Source organism: Labeo rohita, chromosome 5 (genome assembly GCF_022985175.1).
Source record: "Labeo rohita strain BAU-BD-2019 chromosome 5, IGBB_LRoh.1.0, whole genome shotgun sequence".
NCBI classification, from domain to species: domain Eukaryota; kingdom Metazoa; phylum Chordata; class Actinopteri; order Cypriniformes; family Cyprinidae; genus Labeo; species Labeo rohita.
The window spans coordinates 36,036,437-36,057,937 of record NC_066873.1 but is presented as its reverse complement, the minus strand read 5'-3'; the positions used below and the strand labels follow the sequence as shown (position 1 = coordinate 36,057,937).

Here is a 21,501-nt window from a genome sequence, read left to right as displayed (position 1 = left end):
AGGCTCCAAAGTCACTGAGTTATGACATCCGCTGGGCTGGCACATGCTTCAAGTAGCATGTCGTTTTTAGAAATGTGATGCTTTTCTTTGTTTTTGATGGCCGCTTCTCGAAATGAGAACAACAGACAAGCATTTTAGTTTATGGATGTTAAGCTAGTATAGCGAATCACTGAATTGTTTGTCTAGGTGACTTTATAATTGCTCAGGAAATTTTTGAATAAATCTATGGTTTAGAGTTATACTACGTATTACACAAATGCAACTGGTGGAATCTTGCATCTTTATTATGTACTTTAATAAAGATGACCTCAGAGGACTTTACTATAGCGGGTTTGCACTTACATCACGATTTGGTCAGTTACCCGGATGCGCAGCCATGCCTTACTGGAGATACTCGGATGTTAACAACAGCATGGTTAATGTACTACTGAATACATTATTCTGCTAATTTATGCTGTCTTAACCGCAGAAAAAATGTGTGGAAGCTGGAAAGGGTGCAATATTTTGACAAACTAAAGTTAATAAGTGGTAAAGAGAAATATTAGCAGTATTAATGAAGATATTAGCCTAATATTTCACCTACCTGACCGGAAATTATAAGAACAAACTCAAATGTTGTCAAGATTCTTGCACGGAAATCCTGGTTCAGTTTGGCCAGTCTATAGTACTCCAAATGTTTTTTCCCAGTTGGACCGATTAGTACAGTCCAAAACATGACAATAATTGACCATTTTCAGCAGCAAAAATCAGTAAAAAATATGCAAGTTTCGTTCAGTTCAGTGGAATTGTGTACGTTCAGTGCCGCCAATATGGCCGACTGATGACGTATTGTGAAAACACTCTATACCAGGGATGCCCAAACTTGGTCCTGGAGGGCCGGTGTCCTGCAGAGTTTAGCTCCAACCCCAATTAGACACACCTGAACCTAGCTAATCTGAGCTAATCAAGCTCTTACTAGGCATACTAGAAACTTCCTGGCAGGTGTGTTGAGGCAAGTTGAAGCTAAACTCTGCAGGACACCGGCCCTCCAGGACCGAGTCTGGGCACCCCTGCTCTATACAGTTGCAGTGTTCATCTTGTTGCTAAGCTGATATTAAACATAATGCTTTTTTTTTTCTTACTGAAAACTTTAAGATAATCGTTATCTTATTTATATGTATTCATGAACAAATATGGAGCCCTAGAGACATCGTGATGGAAAAATGGGATAACAAATTCTGTTTAAATGTGACCTATTATACCCCTTTTTACAAGATGTAAAATAAGTCTCTGATGCCCCCAGAGTGTGAAAATGAAGTTTTAACTTAAAATACCCTACAGATCATTTTTAATAGCTTGTTAAAATTGCTACTTTTAGGGGATGAGCCAAAACGTGCCATTTTTGTCTCTGTACCTTTAAATGCAAATGAGCTGGTGCCCCCAGAGAAGAGGGCGGAGCTTCAAGAGCTCATGCTCCAGTGCTGGCCTTTGCATATAAACATTCCACTATTAGTACAAGCCCGTTATCTTCACAGAAAACCTACTCGGTTTAAAAGGCAGTCAGCTGATTGTGCTGTGCATGAGACGTGCAATAATGAATTACACAGATGAGGAGCACAATAAAAAATAATTTTTGGTACCAGTGCTTGCTATTACAAACTTTATAAGCCCCACTTGTGATTATGAGCTCGACAAATTCAAGCAATCAACTTTCATTGCTTTCAAATGCAATTTTTAACTACCACATTTCTATTCATGATCATTCTGGTAGCATGTGAAGGCAGCATCAGTGAAAACAGGCAAAGACAATCATAGCTTTAGCAACATTAGCTGTACAGAGTGCCATGAAGTGCTTTCAGAAAGGCAGTTTGGAAAACAAATGCTTGACTTACTTTGTTTGGAGCTGACGTTCGTGCCATCAAGTGCCTTCAGAAAGGCAGTTTGGAAAACAAACGCTTGATTTACTTTGTTTGGAGCTGACATTCATGCACAAAACGATCCCTAAGCATATCAGGGATTTTTTTGGGGGACATATTTTTTTCAGCCACAGCAGCTTAGCTGGAGGGAGTCTATGGAAACTCTTGTGTTCATTTGTGAATAAGAAAACATAACACTTGTAATGCCTCTTTGGTGCTAACATTGTATATCTCCAGTAATGGCGGACTGCTGCTTCTGTGTTAATGTTAATAGGGCCGAGGCCGTCACAAATGGGTAGGACTTCTGAGAATCTGAGGGGAGAATCTGAAACAGCTTGTTTGGAGAGACTATGACTTATTGGGATTCTAAAAGTATGAGTTGGTGAATTTTTACCATTATAGGCTGTTTTTTTACACAAACTGAACACATGTTCAGTTCTCAGGGAATGCATGAACTGATAAAATATGTATATCCTACCATAAATGCAATCTAATTTGCTTTGAATAAAAGTGTCTCTCAAATGCATTGATGTAATATAAGTTATAGCCTAAGTTACAAAATTACTATATGTGTCTGGTTGTCCTCAATGTTGTCTGGGAAAGTGTAGGTCAGCAGAGGATGAGGTTTGTGGTTGTGCACAGTACGTGCATGTAGATACATACAGTTTCTCACGTGCGTATATATATATATATATATATATATATATATATATGTATGTATGTATGTATGTTAATATCCGTAGGTTTGTGGCCTCAGCAGCTTTGGCTCGGCCATACCTGGGTCTGTCAGAGAGGATTACACTGCTGCCAGCAACATCACCAATGCAAAGAGGATTTAGGAATGATTTCCCAACTCCACCAGCACGCAGTGACTTAATTTATTTTCCACCAAACTGAATGAATACATAGATAACATTAATCAGACACTGAAAGGCAAATACTGTTAATGGGGAAAATGGCAAAACTGCTGAAAGTGATTTGACCATTTTTAGTCAACATGAAATCAAAATTCACTTAATATTTACTTTATTACTTGAACTACTCACTTGCAAGCCATCCAAGAAGTAGATGAGTTTCTTCATCAAAACAGATTTGGAGAAATTTAGCATTACATCACTTGCTCACCAACGAATCCTCTGAAGTGAATGGGTGCCGTCAGAATCAGAGTCCAAACAGCTGATAAAAGCATCACAATAATCCACAAGTAAGTGAAAAGCTGCATGTTTGTAAGAAACAAATCTGAAAAGCAGCCAGAAACTCACCGTGCCTTTAAAACAGTTCAACTGAGGTGCGTAGACCAAAAAAGTTTCTCAAAAAGTAAAATATTTGAAAAAGTCCACACACTCTCAAAAAAAAAAAAAAAAAAAAAAATCACAAGCGAGATCAAAGCAATGTAAGCAATTTACTGAATAAAAACAAGGCAAACGTTTTAACGTTTTAACTAATCTACATCTTGGAGTACATTTTAGCCAATTTTCATTTTCCTTTAAAATGCTCTCAATGACGCAAAGCAAAATACAAGAACAAACTTGAAAGTGTATAAATACAACCGCAACATCTAAGGCAGAATTTTAATCAAATTTCTCCAGTGCTTCTGCATCATTCTGTAACTGTGACCTCTCACTTTTTGTGTAATTTTCCTTTCCTGCATTTTGACCTATTCCATGAGTGCTCTTAAGTAAACTAGTACTGACCAAAGACCAGGTGAGAGGGAGAGAGAAATATGAAGCATGTCGGGCAGCGCTCAGTGGGTTTTTGAAAAGACTATTATGTCTACCATTGCATTTTGTGAGTATTTTAAATGGTATTTTTGAGTGGTCCTTTTGAGTGGTGATGCGGCTTTTTAAATGACTTTTATTTTAAATTAGCCATATGTTTTAACACCATTTTAATATATGCATGCATGTGCATTTGTTATAAAGATGCTGCATGTGTATTTTGAATGTAGCATGTCTATGTAAGTGTGTGTGTGCACTGAAGGTGGTTTGGGGCTGCTCTCTCGGCAGCAGCTACAGGCTTTTGTACAGTGAATGTAATGGAGTGGAAAATGCACTCGGCTGCTCTTTATTCGACACAACTACACCACCAGCGGGAACTCTCCACTTTCATCTGTTTCTCTGATACACACATGAACTACACCACCTGCCCACGGACGACCTGACAACCAATGCTTGATGTCTGCAGCACATGCATGTCATCAACATACCTGAACAAACTCACACAAGGGAAACGGATCCGTTCACACTGACAAAACACTTAACCAGAGTAATATGAAAACCATAACATATTATATGATACATCACTGTTCAAAAGTTTGGGGTTAGTTTTTTTGTGTGTGTGTGTGTGTTTGAGGGTTTTTTGTTTGTGTTTGAGGTTTCATATGCTTAACCATACATTTATTTGATTAAAAAAATACAGTTAAAATTTTATTTATTCCTATGATAGCAAAGCTGAATTTTCAGCCGCCATTATTCCAGTCTTCAGTGTCACAATGTCTAATATGTGGTTAATATATAAGAAACATTTCTTATTATAGCCAGTGTTGAAAACAGTCGTGTTGCTTTAAAGGAGAAGTCCACTTCCAAAACAAAGATTCACATATAATTTACTCACCCCTTTGTCATCCAAGATGTTCATGTCTTTCTTTCTTCGGTCGTAAAGAAATTGTTTTTTGAGGAAAACATTTCAGCATTTTTCTCCATATAATGGACTGATATAGTGCCCCAATTTTGAACTTCCAAAATGCAGTTTAAATGCGGCTTCAAACGATCCCAGCCGAGGAAGAAGGGGCTTATCTAGCAAAACGATCGGTTATTTTCATAAAAATAATAAAATTTCTATACTTTTTAATGTCAAATGCTCGTCTTGCTGAAAAACTCCCATCTTATGTTCTCCCTCAACTTCAGAATCGTCTTATATCGCTGTTTTACCTTTTTTGTTAAGGGTGTTTGATCTTCTTTGCATGTTCACTTTGCAAAGACTGTGTTGGTACTTCTGCAGTGATGTAGGATGATTTTGAAATGATTTTTGAAGTTGAAGGATAAAATACGATCTGAGTTTTTTGACATACCCTAAGAGTCTTGAGTCAGAATACACAGAGAGAGAGAAAGGCAAGACAAGCGTTTGAGATTAACAAGCATTTAAACTGTATTTTTTTTAATGTAAATAACTGATCGTTTTGCTAGATAAGACCCTTCTTCCTCGGCTGGGATCGTTTACAACCGCATTTGTGATCGTTTGAAGCCACATTTAAACTGCCTTTTGAAAGTTCAAAATTGGGGCACCATATCAGTCCATTATATGGAGAAAAATGCTGAAATGTTTTCCTCAAAAAACATTATTTCTTTACGACTGAAGAAAGAAAGACATGAACATCTTGGATGACAAGGGGGTGAGTACATTATATGTAAATCTTTGTTTAGGAAGTGGACTTCTCATTTAAGGAGACCTATTAAGCCTGTTTTTACAATATGTAATATAAGTCTCAGATGTCCCCAGAATGTGTCCGTGAAGTTTCAGCTCCAAATACCCCACAGATCATTTTGAAAAAGCCTAGTTTGAGTGGAGGCAGAAACATGCTGTTTTCGTGCATGTCTCTTTAAATGCAAATGAGCTGCTGCTCCCTGCCTCCTTTATAGCTAGTACCACAGATACTCTGCCTAAAAACATCTGTTTGGTTTTGATTATCATGTCTATCGTGCTGAAATAATGCCTTTTCAATCATCTTAGTTTAAACTTCTGATATAGGTTTTTCTGAGCGCACAAATCCGAAGCAGGCGCACGGAAAGCGGCTGTCACGCGGCATGTGAGTACTAAACTAAATTCTCTTTCATGTCTTATTGCGCTTAAACTGTCAAATATACACAAGTACACTATAGTAAATAAATCAATAAATCCAGATTCATGTAGTTGAGGTCAAAAGTTTACATACACCTTGCAGTATCTGCAAAATGTTAATTTTTTTTGCCAGAATAAAAGGGATCATACAAAATGTTATTTTTTATTTAGTACTGACCTGAATAAGATATTTCACATAACAGATGTTTACATATAGTCCATAAGAGAAAATAATAGCTGATAGTGATAGTGATAGTTGTTGATGACTCCCTTGTTTGTCCTGAACAGTTAAACTGCCTGCTGTTCTTCAGAAAAATCCTTCAGGTCCAACAAATGTTTTGGTTTCTCAGCATTTTTGTGTATTTAAACCCTTTCCAACAATGAATGTATGATTTTAAGATCCATCTTTTCACATTGAGGACAACTGAGGTAAATTGAACTTATTTTGTCTTCTGGGAAACACGCAAGTATTTTCTGTACCTGCTGAAGGACAGTACTAAATAAAAAAATATATTTAGGCAAAAAAAGAAAAATGTAAACATCTTCATTCTGTTCAAAAGTTTACACCCCTGGTTCTTAATGCATCGTTTTTCCTTCTGGAGCATCAGTGAGTGTTTGAATCATCTGTAATAGTTGCATATGAGTCCCTCAGGTGTCCTCAGTGTGAAAAAGTGGATCTCAAAATCAAAGTCATTGTTGGAAAGGGTTCACATTCACAAAAATGCTGAAAAACCAAAGAATTTGTGGGACCTGGAGAATTTTTCTGAAGAACAGCAGGCAGTTTAACTGTTCACAGTTGTGCATCATTCAGGTAACAACACAGTATTAAGAATCAAGTGTATATAAACTTTTGAACAGGGTTAGTTTTATAAATTCAACTATTGTTTTCTCTTGTGGACATATATGCAAATGTGTTTTATGTGAAATATCTTATTCAGGCCAGTACTAAATATTTGGTAAAATAATTAACATTTTGCAGATTCTGCAAAGTGTATGTAAACTTTTGACTTCAACATATATACATGCACACAAAGACATGTAAAACTGAGTTGAATCTTGCATCCAGAGAGCTATTTACGGTGAGCATTCCTATGTAGAGCATTTCAAATCGGTCAGTTATGAGGTTCTATGATGGTCCCTTTCTAGGTCGCAGTAGAAAGTTCACTAAGTTTTGGAGTGGAGATTTTATATATATGCACATATTTTCTATTGTGGTTTAATCAGAGTCTACATCATAAGGTTTTTCCACTATGCTGTGATTTGTCGTGATCGGAGATATCAAAAGATGACTTAACGGGAAGCAGGAACGTCCTTCATCATGCCGGCGCTCCCCCTCTGTGTTCATGTTTCTGTCAGCTCGGTCTCCTTTTTCCATCCGCTTCGAAATGAATACCCCCTACCCTTCCATTTAAACACGCACTCACACTTAGATGTAAAACGCGCTCTGCGAGTGGCCGGTCGGCAGATTACATGTTGAGCAGAGGCAATTTGCTGACAGACAAGCCTGAACATTTCAATCATCTCTAGGAAGACGAGTGACAATACTTCACACGCACTCGTGCACCTGACCCTCCGGCCCTCTCCTCTTCCTTCTTCCTTCAATGAGCCTCAAAATTGAACCTGCACAAATTTGTCTCGTCTTTTCTTACTATAAATGACGGCATTCATATGGGGACGGTGTTGCCTGATCTTTCAAACCTTTCATTTGAGTTCAGCCTGTCTCCCTCTCCCTCTTTCTCACTCTCTCTTTCACAGATAGGATTTCATTTTGATCAGCACATTGAAAACATCAGGGTGGAGAGGGAGATGAATCTGGTTTGAAATGAGGCGACCACAGGCAGCATCTCACTGCAACTTTTATTTTCGAGAAGAGTTCTGGGACCCTGCCGTGACCGGTCGTCGAAAAATGTACTTTTAATTTTACTTCATGTCCAAGAGAACAGCAATAAACCTTCGACCTGCTTCCAGAAGGGTACCAGAATACGATTTTCCATTACATGTAAATGCTTATTCTATATAAATTTCATCAAATTCATGTTTCATAATTCAATATGCTCCTAGGTGGACTGATATGGATTCTTAGGAGTTTTATATTTAATAAGGTCAGGGACTGCAGGGAAAAAACAATGCTAAATGCTAATAATAATAAAAAGAAACATCGTTCGGAAAGAAAAATAAATAGGCTTGTAAACTTTTTAAAAGAGAGCTTCTGATATCTTTTGTTGAGGTCAAAGGCCACATATCCCACGAGTTAGACTGGTAAATTACACTTTTGTTTATTTGTGAAATAATTTTGTTGTAATTTAGCTTAATATATTTTGTACATATTTAAATATGTACATTATATATTACATTTAATATTTATATATATATTATATACACTACCACTCAAAAGTTTTTGAACTGTAAGATTTTTTTTTAAAGAAGTTCACCAAGCCTGCATTTATTTGATCCAAAGTACAGCAAAAACAGTAAAATTTTGATTATTTTTAATATGAAAAACTGTTCTATTTGAATACATTTTAAAATGTAATTTATTTCTGTGATTTCAAAGCTGAATTTTTAGCATCATTACTTCAGTCACCTGATCCTTCAGAAATCATTTTAATATTCTGATTTTCTGCTCAAAAATATTTATTATTATTATGTTAAATACAGCTGAGTAGAAGTTCCTTCGATGAATAGAAAGTTCAGAAGAACAGCATTTATCCGAATACTTTTGTAATATTATAAATGTCTTTATCATCACTTTTGATCAATTTTAAGCATCCTTGCTAAATAAAAGTATTAATTTCAATTTTTTTTTCTATAATTTTTAAATATTGATAATAATAATAATAATAATAATAATGATGTTTCTTGACCAGCAAATCAGCATATTATCATGTGACACTGAAGACTGGAGTAATGATGCAGAAAATTTTGATTTGATCACAGGAATAAATTTGATTTTAAAATATATTAAAATAGAAAACAGTTATTTTAAATAGTAAATATATTTCACAATATTACTGCTTTTGCTGTATTTTGGATCAAATAAATGCGAGCTTGGTGAGCAGAAGAGACTTCTTCAAAAATATTAAAAATCTTACCGTTCAAAAACTTTTGACTGGTAATGTATTTAATTTTTAACTGAAATATTCAAAACGGAATATTATATATATATATATATATATATATATGTGTGTACTATAAATATAGATAGACAGCATTAAATAAGCATCAAAATAACACTGCAAATTCATGCAATAAAATAATAAAATAAAGTAAATCACAGGATGCCAGAATTATTTCTTAGCTCTTTAATTATGAGTACAATAACCATCTTTTTATACATGAAGTATGTATGCTTCTAGTGACAACTGAAGCAGTCCACTGATATACAGCATATAGGCGTAATATATTCATAACAAATATATTCTCAGCTATATTAGTAATCATTATTCACATTCAGCGATGTACAATAATATTATTTCAAAGCAGGAATATTACATAAGTCACCGAGAAGAGAGCACCTTTTATTTACTAGTGGTACACCAAACACATTTAATGTAATACAATAATAAGGACCTAAACAAAAAATTATTTCCAATATTTCTACTCCCATGTATCAAAAAGAAAAAAACAAAACAGTAATAAAATGGAATAGATCTCCTTGGAATGTTTATGAAATTGCCAAGCATGGATAAATTAAATAAATGTTGGGGGACAAAAATGTGATAACATACAGTGACTATCAATAAATAAGGATTCAGTAGCTTTCCTTATGTCCACAGTCCCAGGCAAGTCCTGTCAGCAAAACTGAGCAGATACAGGGCATATGGTGGCACAAGGGTGGGCATGAGGCAAAACAGACCCGTCCCTGCTAGTCTGAAGCGGAAATAAGGACTGATTTAATTCAAGCGATCTGCACAACTGCTTGCCATCTGCACCTCTACACCGACCGATTTCAATTTGAAAGAAATGAGCCTTTTAAAAGGCCAGTCCACCCTTATTATCATGTCGAACCTTTATCATATATAAAAAGCATTTTTTAAATCTGTAATGTGTAGTTTCTTTTAGGAAACCAAGTAAGGAGTCCTCACTGAGGTCAAATGGATTTCACAGGTTAGAAAATCATTTTTAAGCATGTAACAATCCCAGATTACATTACCATGTCAAAAAAATATGACCCATTAAAACATGAAATGTACATCAATACTAGCCTGTAAGGCTTCTCTGTTGTAAACAACTGCTGAAATAACATTACTAGCTCAAAATTATCTTAAAACTGTTACAAACGCAGCACATTTTTTGGCTTGCAAGCAGTTGCAGCATATCTTTTCTCAGTGTCGCTAAAAAACTTTTTTTCTGGCTTTTGTGAAACGTGTTGATAAATGTTTCTGTGATATGCTGCAAAGCGAGTGTAGATGCATCATCAGTATAAGTCAAACAGCTTGAATCTGATCCAACAATCAATATTTTCTATTTTTCATTGTACTTTTAGATTATAGCCAAGATTTTTCCCTTTACTCCAAATGTAAACGCTATATAAATCAAATAATGTAATATTATACAGTTAACTACACTCTAAAAAATGCTGGTTTATGCTGGGTTCAACTTGTTGGGTCAAATTATTGGGTTGTTTGTAATATTTTTTTTACCCAGGTGCTGGGTAATTTTCTTCTACTACTTTCTTCTTCCTATGGAAGTTGAGCTTAAACATCCGCGTGGTGCCATGGAATTGAAAGTGGCGCGGAGAAAGCGTTGAGAACGGCTGAGAGCGTCAAAAAGGTTGGGCATTCCTCAACTTCATGAAAATCTCAAGCGACAACCAATCACTGTGAAAAGTAGACAAGGCAAGCTTTTGACGCATGTTTCCGCGTGTTTGCGAAACTGGTGGAATACTGAGCTGAAATCACATATCATTGAACAAGTCATGCAAAAGTAAATGTACTTTGTATGCTTTTATTATATGCTATGGCGCCGTAAATGATGTCAATAAAGTGTTTAGTTTGTGAACCGCCGTTAAAAGAAGATGATGAAAAGCAAACAGGGTGTAAACATTGTTTTCAGAGGCGTGCTCTGCCCTAAATTTCACACCCCAAAACAGCGGCACCGAGCGCAGATTTGACGCTGTAGTGGAAACGCACTGTCGCAGTCAGTCAGAGCGCGGGCTTTTTGAGTCCTCTACATGAGAGAGCAGTTCTCAACACCGGCGATTTGCACTTCTTCAGCGAAATAGAGGTTTGTATACATTTCATTTAATTTCTAAAGTCTTTATTGTGCTGTAAATTGTATAATTTTACGCAACGCAACATAAGGACGAGATGTCAGTCAGGATGGAAACGGCTTTGCATGCCTTGCATAAAATAAATGGATTTTATTCATTAATGTACTGAGTTTAAATGTATGTAATGTAAACTATGCTGTATACACCCAAATCAATTAGTCTTTTGTCCGTGTGTTCTTTCTTAATAATAAATGTTCATCTTTGATTAGTAATTCTGTGTGTTTTTATAAGTTCCAGTCCATTTTAAACCAGCAATATAATAATTTTTAAACAATAGCTGACTTGAATAAAAATAACCCAGCATGTTTGGTAAAAACAGTTAACCCAACCAGCTGGGTCAAAGTAACCCAGCATGTGTACAGTCCAATATTTACCTAGCGCTCAAGTTGGGTTGTTTTCAACCTAGCATTTTTTAGAGTGCAGATATTACGCCATTGAAATGGCCTTGCTGACTTTAGAAAACCTCAAACAACAAACAAAAGCAGCTTTTTCATATTTGTTCAGTGTTCTGATGATAAATGCATTGGGTTGAAACGTGATGGAGGAATGCCTCATGGGTAATGCCTACAGCGACAGTCCCTGGATGTGTGGATGGGACACATGAAGAAATAGATTGTAAGCCGGCATATTCGGGGACGGCAAAGGTAAAGCTATATACCAAAGAACGGCTCAAAGAATGAAGATGAGCTCCAGTTGATAAAAACCTTTCAAAATCTGATATAAGGCGTACCGAAAAAGACCAAATAGTGTCATTACGAAGGGGCATCTATAGTGTAGCGCACAACATGCAGCTTCATAATCGGAATCAAATATATACAGTATACATGTAAAAATATATGGAAAACTATTTGGCCAGTGAGCTACATCAGCTTCAATTCAAATCTACACTCTGGAGAACTCTGGACAATATAATATACTCTACAAATACAGCAGATGTGATGAATCACAATTTACTCATAGGTTGTCGTTTAAAATATAATATATTCTAGTTTCCAGAGAGGAAAGTCAGGCTTTGGGGGAAATTTGAAAAAGGTGCATTGACTTTATTACGGCAAGAGTTTGTAATTGGAAAACAGCTGATTTGACCCAGGAAGTCAGTGTTAGTAGAGAAATGGCTCTCATCTTTAACACAAGAAAAATAACCTTCAATCTTATGTTCAGTAACATATCTGTGTATTTCACTCAAGGTTAATGATAAATAGTGTCATTTTTAGCTTAAAAAAATACATGGCCAGATTTTCCTACACTTTCATTAGGTTAAAGTGACATTGTATCAAAATATGGGACTGACAAGAAAACTGATTTGAAAATTACTTCGGTACGTCTCTTGGGAATAACACTAGGTGGACGCAATAACAGAAGCAGATAAAATGTTCCTTTGAGACCCAGTTTGAATCTCATAAAATGGCACTCAACTTTCTATCCAAGAGGAACCCAAAACACCTCTGAGGAAGTGTTACATGTACAGACTCCATCAGTTCCAACGGGTAGCAGAATTTGCCACAACAGGTAGAGAAAGCAAGAACTTGATGTTCGAAAGCTTTAGAAATTCCTCCAGATGGTCCAAAGTTGCGTCCAGAGACTCTGAACCCTTCACAGGCACCCAGAAACACAGGACTTTCAGGAGTTCAGATGTACCTCAAGCAGGTGCTCAGAAGTTCTGGAGCTCAGGTAGGTTCTTGTAGAGGTCCAAGGAGTCTGGGTTTGAGAAGGCCCCTCGTTGAGTGACGTCCTTACCTGCGATCACCTGCTTTACTGCAACTTCGACCTTCTTTCCGCTGATAGTGTACTGCGGGCAGAGAAAATGTGAAGTCAATCAGGTGGAAAAGTACAGCAAATAAAGCAAGTGAAAGAGCTGAACGTGCAAATTGAGCTCACCGGGATGTCTTTGGTCTCCAGCATCAAGGCTGGTACGTGTCGGGCAGAGAGAGCTACTCTGATAGCGCTGCGGATCTTCCCCACTAGCTCTTGACTGAAGGTCTTATTAGGTCCCATCTTCAAGAACAGAATCACCCGTTCCTCTCCGTCACTGTTGTACTGAGGGACACAAAGGCTGTCCGACACTTCCTCAAAGGCTTCCACTAGTCAAAGAGAGGTCAAAGCAATTGTCTTAAATGCTATTATGTTAGCACATTCTAAATAATTATGGGCGTATTTAATTATTTAGATCAAACTCGAGTTTGAACTTCCAAAATGCAGTTTAAATGTAGCTTCAAAGGGCTCTAAACAATCCCAGCCACATAAGAAGGGTCTTATCTAGTGACACGATTGGTTATTTTCTAACTTAAAAAAACAAAAAAACAAAAATACAATTTAACTTCCTCCAACTTCAAAATCGTCTTACATCACTGTTTTACCTTTTTTTTTTGGTAAAGGGCATTTGATCTTCTTTATACATTCACTTTGTAAACACTGGGTCGGTACATCTGCTGCAGCGATGTAGGGCGATTTTGAAGTTGGAGGAAAAAATGAGATGGGAGTTTTTCAACATACCTAACTATAACTATATTGACCCGGATTACACAGACTACACATGTGCATCGCAGAGCTAGAAAAGATGAGCATTTGAGGTTAAAAAGCATTTAAATTGTAAATGATTTTAGAAAATAACCAAACGTTTTGCTAGATAAGACCTTTCTTTCATGGCTGGAATCATTTAGAGCCCTTTGAAGCTGCATTTAAACTGCATTTTGGAAGTTTAAACTTATTGGCATCATTGAAGTCCACTATATGGAGAGAAATCCTGAAATGTTTTCCTCAAAAAACAATTTCTTTACGACTGAAGAAAGAAAGACATGAACATCTTTAAATGACAAAGAGGTGAGTAAATGGAAGTGAACTTCTCCTTTAAGTGAGCTTTAAATGGCCGAATAAAAAAAGCTTTTAAATGAATTAAATAAAAATAGGTTAAATAAACATACACAATTAAATATTTGAATCAGCTGATGTTCATCTGACGTTGACCAATATCATTAAAATGCAAAAACAAATATACACTACTGCTCAAAATCTAGAGTTATGTTTTTTTTTAATTAAAAGGGACAGTAAAGATTTTTAAGTTGGTATTTTTACAAACGATTTCCATTTAAAAACGTTCTATTAAGTTTCAAACCATTTTAAATATTGATAAGAAGTAATGTTTCTTGGGAACCAAATGAGCATATTAGAATGAGGAGAATTTAAGATTTTGAAAATATTTTACAATATTACTGTTTTACTGTATTTTGGCAGCTTTAATGAGCATTAAAAAAAATACACTTCCAGTCAAAAGTTTTTTAAACAGTAAGATTTTTAATGTTTTTTTAAACCAGTCTCTTCTCCTCACTAAGCCTGCATTTATTTGATTTATAGATGTTCAGCAAAACAGTATAATTTTGAAATATTTTTACTATTTAAAATAACTTTCTATAATCTATAGTCTATAATAATCTTTTCTATTTGAATATATTTTAGAATGTAATTTATTCTTGTAATTTTAAAGCTGAATTTTTAGCATCATTACTCCATGTTCCTTGAGAAATCATTCTAATATTCTGATTTGCTGCTCAAAAAATATTTATTATTATTATTATTATTACTACTACTACTACTACTACTACTACTATTATGCTAAAAACGGAGTAGAATTTTTTCAAGTTGAAAAGTTTCAACTTGAGAAGAACAGCATTTATCTGAAATAGAAATCATTTGTAACATTATAAATGTCTTTATTATCACTTTTGATCAATTTAAAACATCCCTGCTTAATGAAAGTATTAATTTCTATAATTTCTGACCATAGTGTATAATGTTTGAAAGCTTTTTATTTCAGATAAATGCTGATCTTTGGATCTTTCTATTCATCAAAGAATCCTGAAATATTTATGATAATAATAATAATAATAATAAATGTTTCTTAAACAGCAAATCAACATATTAGAATGATTTCTGAAGGATCATGTGACATTGAAAATTTAGCTTTGATCACAGGAATAAATTACATTTTAAAATATACTGAAATAGAAAGCAGTTTTTTTTCCAATGGTAAAAATACTTCACAGTATTACTGATTTTGCTGTATTTTGGATCAAATAAATGCAGGCTTGGTGAGCAGAAGAGACTTCTTTAAAAATCTTACTGTCTAAAAATCTTTGACTGGTAGTGTAAATAAAAAGCGTACTGATTGGACTTTGATATATTGTACCAATACATTGTGTATTTTGAAACAGACTAAAACCACTTGAGAATTTAGCCTGTTATAAACCAGTCCAAACAAATGTATTTTTTCATCAGGAAAAAACGTGTGCACATTTATTTCTCACCAATGTTGTAAATTTCTGAGCTCCCAAACCGAACACCATTAGGATTCAAGGTTCCATCACTAAAAATACAAACAATTTTTGAACAAATAGTGCTTTATACAATCAAGAGGCATTACTAATCTCAGAGTATCAGCATACAATAACAGCAATATTTTAACAAAGCAGAACAAAGCAAGACTTACCTTCTCCCCAGCATGACGACTCCTCCCGTTTTTGGATTTATCTTACAGTAATCACCATGGGCCCAGACACCTGAATGAGGAGATACACACAAATAAATGGACTGAGAGGGATGAGCAAATAGTTAAAGAAAGCAGCAGCTACTGTGTATCTTGACCGCTGGCGGCCTGAAAACGCTAATGAGCCTGAACTGTCCTGATTGGCCTTTTCCTACTTCTCCAAACTGACAGCAATAAGGCTTCAAGGAGCTTTTTCTTGTGCTAACAAAAGCTGGCAGGTTCTTTTTTTTCCCTTTTCGCCCTCAGAAATCATTTAATCAATACGGCGGAAAAGCTGCAGCCTCTTCGGAAAAAACTGAAGCGGCATGTTTGTTTTCCAAATCAAAGGGATGACTCGTTTGCTTTCTAAATCAGACAGAAAACACACTCCGCTGTGACCACTTCACAATTTAAAAGCTTCGAAGGAAGGTAGCAGAGTGCCTCTGTGAGCCTCTATAGGCAAACAGCAAGGAATTTCAAGCAATGCATTGTGGAATGACGCCTATAATGCGTAAAAACGCTGCCTATGGAGACAGCTCACTAGATTTTGAAAGAGACCTAGAGTTGTTTCATGTGAAGGGTTACCTGGGAAGGTAGAAAAGTAGGCTTTGTGGTATTTGCTGCCATTCTCGTCGTTCCAGAAATGAGTGGGCTGGCACGGGATGGGCTTCAAACACACCAGCTCCCCGCTCTCGCCCCAAACAGGTTTACCTGAAATACACACAAAACACAACAGGTTTATTGAAGAAATAAACTAGAAGTAAGTTAAAGTTAGCATTGCAAAATTAAGTGAATAAATAAAATAAAATGTAAATAAATAAATAATATCACAAATGTATCATCTTAAGACAACAGCAATATAATAAAATGCATATATATTATGACTTAATAAATGTAATAATTGCATTTATTAATTCATAATTCTCCTGCCAGTTAATTTAGGTTCTTAGCATTATTGTAGGTGATACTGTAAATATTTAGGCATTAAACAATCTATATTATTTATATAATAAATCTACACTATTGTTCAAAAGCTTGGGGTTAGTGAGATTTTTTTTATGCTTTTGTGAAACAGTAATATCGTGAAACATTATTAGAGTTTAAAATAGCTTTTCTATTTAAATATATATTTTAAAATGTAATTTATTCATGTGATGGCAAAGCTAAATTTTCAGCAACCGTTACTCCAGTCTTTAGTGTCACATGACCCTTCAGAAAATCAATCTAACATGGAGATTTGGAGAAACATTTCATATTATTTCCAATGTTGAAAACAGTTATGCTGCTTAAAATATTTGCGGAAACATATATACATGTTTTTTAGGATTCTCTGAAGTCTTTGCTGTCACTTTTGATTAATATAATGAACCCTTGCTGAATAAAGTATTACTTTCATATGTATATATTTAACTCTTCTAATCAAACCAGATTTCAGACCAAAAGCTTTTAATTTTATATTAAAAATAAAATTAAATAAAATTAAAAATAAAATTAAATAAAATAATGAGAAAAAAAAAAGTATATGTATATCTCACCTTCAATGTTCCAGGACTCCACGGCCATGCCTAGATTTCGGGCCTGAATTTCCCCTCTGTAAACAGGCACCGTCATGTTCTGACCCATGAAGCATGAAATGATGTCTGTGCCACCTGAGAAAATATTAAAGACGTTAATATGCAGTTTTTAAAGATGATCATAATCTTTAAGGCAAGAAAACCTCACAGGTTTGTGGAGAAATTCATAGACTGACAGATCTTTCAAGTTTCAAAATATCTTCAGAAACACACAAAAAGCTCAAAACATTTAGTTTACTTTTTGGGGAATGATGGGATGTTTTCATTAAAGCAAACTTTCTGGCATAATTTGCTGGTAGCTTTGTTCTCCTGTCTCCACAGTATGGATCACAGTTTCTATACTTGCAGCTCTTCCCTATTGATTTGTTTACCAGACACAATAAAAGCAAAAGGAACAAGCTGAACAAAGGTGCTCAAATATCTATTTGGCCCAACAAACTCAGGCCATTCTTCAAGAATGAAACTGACTCACAAGATACTTCTCTGCAAATAAAATGTTTTGCTTGTTTTGTAACCTGAGCACGCCTCAAACAATCTTTTTGAATGTGGAGAAAAAGCCAAAAACACAAGTAATAAGCCATTAATGTTGGGTAGTAACTAAATAAAAGGAGCGACTCTACAAAATTCAATACATTTACATTCAAATTTTCCAGTCACAGTTATATTACATATTTGTGTATCATATGGTCTGTTGAAAGTACCATTAATTGCACAGAAAACAGACAGTATTCTAGATAATCCTGAGTCTACATAAGTAGGGGCCTATGATTTCCGTGATGCAGAAAATGCGGATTGAATTGCAAAATCCAGACATAAAAATGGAATTTACTTTATAACACGGAATGTCACGCAATTTGACAAATTTTGGATAAATACATCAAAAATAGGTCAGTACACCTAAATCAAAACACAATATGGACTAGTGTCTGTGAATATTTATCTACAAAAATACTATTTAAATATGGATCCTGCACGTTCTCCGTGTTTCTGTGTGAATGAATTGCGCAGGCACACAGTTAATTTTGTTTACTCTACACATATGAAGCGCGAATGATGCTCAGTGTTTTCAGCCTCTGCCGTCTCAATATACATCTACATGAACAAATAAATATAATCTGTAGAACTGCTCTGAGAGTCACTTCACTTCAAGCATTTTATTGTTTCTTTTGAGAAAAACTGTCATCATATTAATATACAAACAAAAACTTAAAGGTCTTCACAGCTACCTAAAATAAAAGTTTTACTTTAAAAAACAGTGACATAAATATATTAATTAATGTAATGATAGTATTACCACAAATAATAAAATCATTACTAAAACATTACTTTTAAAGGAATATTTTCCAGAAAAATTATTTACCACAATTTATTTACTATAAAAATATAACTACACAACACAGTATATCTGAATAAATAAATAAATAAATAAATAAATAAATAAATATGTACTACAAAAAAAAAAAAAAAAAAAAATTATATATATATATATATATATATATATATATATATATATATATATATATATATATATATATATATATATATATATATATATATATGCGTGTGAAGCGTGTGAAGCGTGTGAATTTTTGTACTTCAACAAAGTAAGTTTAGGCCTATATTTAATGAGTCACCCAATATAAAGACTGAACCTACAATATGTGTGAGCAGCTCAGATGCTCAGTCATTATAATGCCAGCACAGAGAAGTGTGGAGAGAGAGAGAGAGAGAGAGGCAGAGAGAAAGAGAAGGGAAAAAGAGACAGATACTTGATACTGCAACCCAAAACAAAAAGCAAGACAATCAATATTTCAAAATAATGAGGTTTTGTGGAGAAAAACAGAGAGAGGTTGTGTCAGACAGAGGAGGGTGTAAATAAAAATAGGTCTTGGTAATTGACGAATGTAATGGCTGTTAAGTCAGATTATGAAAGAGACAGAAAACAATAGAGAAATAAAAAACGCGAAAGAGAAAAAGGTTGCTGGGACAATAGATATATGTGCGTTTATGTGTGCATGTGACAGATGGCAGGCGATATTGGGGGGTCTATTGGATTCAGGTGATTCTGGGTGGCTGAAAGTGTTAAAGTTTCCTGCCAGCTGCCCCTCTGCGCTCAGGAGTCTGGCTGGCACAGTAACGTGAGCGGCGGGAAACAAGCCCTGTCACATATGCTCTGCTTGACATTGGGGTCAAGGTCAAATCTGCCTTGGGTTGGCAGAGGTCACGTTATCTGAGGGGAGGCCGGCGCAGCGTTGATCCCGGACAAAGCGGTTTCTCAGTATTTCAGAAGGCCAACAGGCTATCTGAGCTCAGAGCTGAAGACAAGCATCGTGCATCTGCGCTGCTGTTTTCCAGCAGACGTCTTTAGGTAGCCTGACATTTCAAAAACCTCTGGAGTCAAGAAACATCCGTCAAAGCCTTTCTCTGAAAGGCTCATGTGCTCCAAAGACGTGTCAGAATTCAATGAGATTGCTGTCATGGAATCAAATATGAGTCAAATGGCAAATCAAAAAGCCTTTATGGTGGACACATGCAAAAATGTTTTCAGAATGCATCAAAATCTGTCACTCATTTAAGACAATTAGGTTAAATTGTCTAGATTCACATTCTGGAAATTCTAAAAGTTCATTGACTAAACTCTTCCAAGCATTTACCATGCTAAACAGTTATTGCTACTATTTTAAAGCCATAGTGAATTTCAATAATACTAAAAATATAAAAATATCAACAGCATCAAAGACCGGAACTATCCTTTCTACATCATATAAACGTAATATAAAAAATGAGCAAAGACTGAAAACGTCACAGCTGTAACTTCCTTGTTTTCTTTGCAATAGTTCATGCAGGAACAAGCACTGCACATGAGAAGTTAAATAACAAACAGCTCTGAAAGGTTCAGTCTGAATAACATGACTGTAGCAGGCTGCCGCTGACCTGCCATGAGAGCAAAGCTCATCTGGTGAAACCGCAGGGAGAAACTGGGCACAGGTGGTGTGTGAGAGAGACATGCTGCGAGACCCCAGTCACAAACACACACACATGCACACAAAATCAGCAGTCCACCACAGCTGTTAACGCTGATGCTAATTTGTTTCCGCAGGGCCCTGCAGGCATGAGATCACACTGCGACACACATACATACACCGTACTATCAAGACAAGCGGAAGCACTGATGATTGGAGGAAAGCTGAAGAGTGGGCTGATCAGAATAGAACAGCAGAATAAAGAATGAAAGTGAGAGAGTTGAATAAAGAGTGAAAGACAGAGAAAGAAAGAAACAAAGAAAGAAAGAAAAAATGAATGAATAAAGTAAAAAATAAATTAAACAAAGATGATAAAAGAGGGAAAAAAATATAAAAATGCAAAAAGTATAAAAAGTATAAAAAGTAAAAAAAAAAAAAGGAAGAAAAAGGGAGAAAAAAGTAAAAATAAAGAAAAAGGGAAAAATATAAATTAAAAATAAAAAACAAAGATGGTAATGGATAAAGATAAGGAAAGAAAAAATAAAAAAAAATCATAAGGGAAATAAAAAAAATGTAAAGAAAGAAAAAAATGAACAAATGAATAAAGTTAAAAGAAAAGAAAAAGCAATGATAATAAAAGAGAAAAAGATGAACAAAAAAAATCTAAAAATGCAGAAAAGGGGAAAAAACTATTTAAAAAAAGCAAGCAAGAAAGAAAGCAAGAAAAAAGAAAAAAGAAAAAGAAATGAATGAAAAAGAGAGAAAAAGATGAGGGGAAAATGTAAAAATGCAGAATTAGGGGAAAAGTTAAAAAAAAAAAAAAAAAAAAAAAAAAAAAAAAAAAAAATGTCAAAATAAAGAAAAAGGGAAAAATAAATAAAAAAACAAGTAAAATGAAGAAAAAGGGAACAAAATATAAATTAAAAAATTTTACCATTTAAAAAAAAAAGACCATAAGAGAGACAAAGATAAGAAAAGAAAAAATAATAATTCATAGAAAGGTAATAAAAAAATGTAAATAGAAATAAAGAGAAAAAAGAAAGTAAAAATGCAGAAAAAAGGAAAAAAATAAATAAAAAAAGCAAGAAAGAAAACAAGAAAAAGAAAGAAAATAAAAAAGGAAAAATGTAAAAAAAAGAAAGGAAAAATACAGAAATAGGGAAAAAATTAAATTAAAGAAAGAAAGAAAGAAAGAAAGAAAGAAAGAAAAAGAAAAGGAATGAAGTATGAAATTAATAAAGTAAAAATAAATAAGAAAGAAGTTAAAAGAGAAAAGATGAGGAAAGAAAATATGTAAAAAAGGAGTAAAAATAAAAATAAGAAAGGAAGAAAGAAAGAAAGTAAGTAAGGGAGGAAGGGAGGGAGGAAAAAAGAAGCAACGGGAAATGGAATAGGAAGACAGGGGAAAAGCAGGTAACTGAAGAAATTAAGGAGAAAAAAT

At 34.7% G+C, this 21,501-nt stretch overlaps 1 protein-coding gene and 1 long non-coding RNA gene across 2 annotated transcripts in view; one reads left to right on the top strand and one right to left on the bottom strand.

Moving 5' to 3' along the window:
- Nucleotides 1–3,419: 3,419 nt before the first annotated feature.
- On the top strand, nucleotides 3,420–7,682 carry LOC127164769 (uncharacterized). The gene is made up of 3 exons (XR_007827700.1): nucleotides 3,420–3,683; nucleotides 5,643–5,700; nucleotides 7,488–7,682. It is a non-coding gene; the product is annotated as an uncharacterized LOC127164769 (long non-coding RNA).
- Nucleotides 7,683–9,019: 1,337 nt separating this feature from the next.
- aacs (acetoacetyl-CoA synthetase) overlaps nucleotides 9,020–21,501 on the bottom strand; it is a 46,135-nt gene continuing 33,653 nt past the window's right edge. Inside the window, exons 13-18 of the mRNA XM_051110095.1 lie at nucleotides 17,059–17,172; nucleotides 16,109–16,234; nucleotides 15,488–15,557; nucleotides 15,306–15,364; nucleotides 12,883–13,085; nucleotides 9,020–12,793 (exon numbers count right to left, since the gene is read on the bottom strand). Coding sequence (XP_050966052.1) covers nucleotides 12,656–12,793; nucleotides 12,883–13,085; nucleotides 15,306–15,364; nucleotides 15,488–15,557; nucleotides 16,109–16,234; nucleotides 17,059–17,172 — 710 coding nt within the window. The 3' untranslated portion in view covers nucleotides 9,020–12,655. The remainder of the gene's footprint in view (nucleotides 12,794–12,882; nucleotides 13,086–15,305; nucleotides 15,365–15,487; nucleotides 15,558–16,108; nucleotides 16,235–17,058; nucleotides 17,173–21,501) is intronic.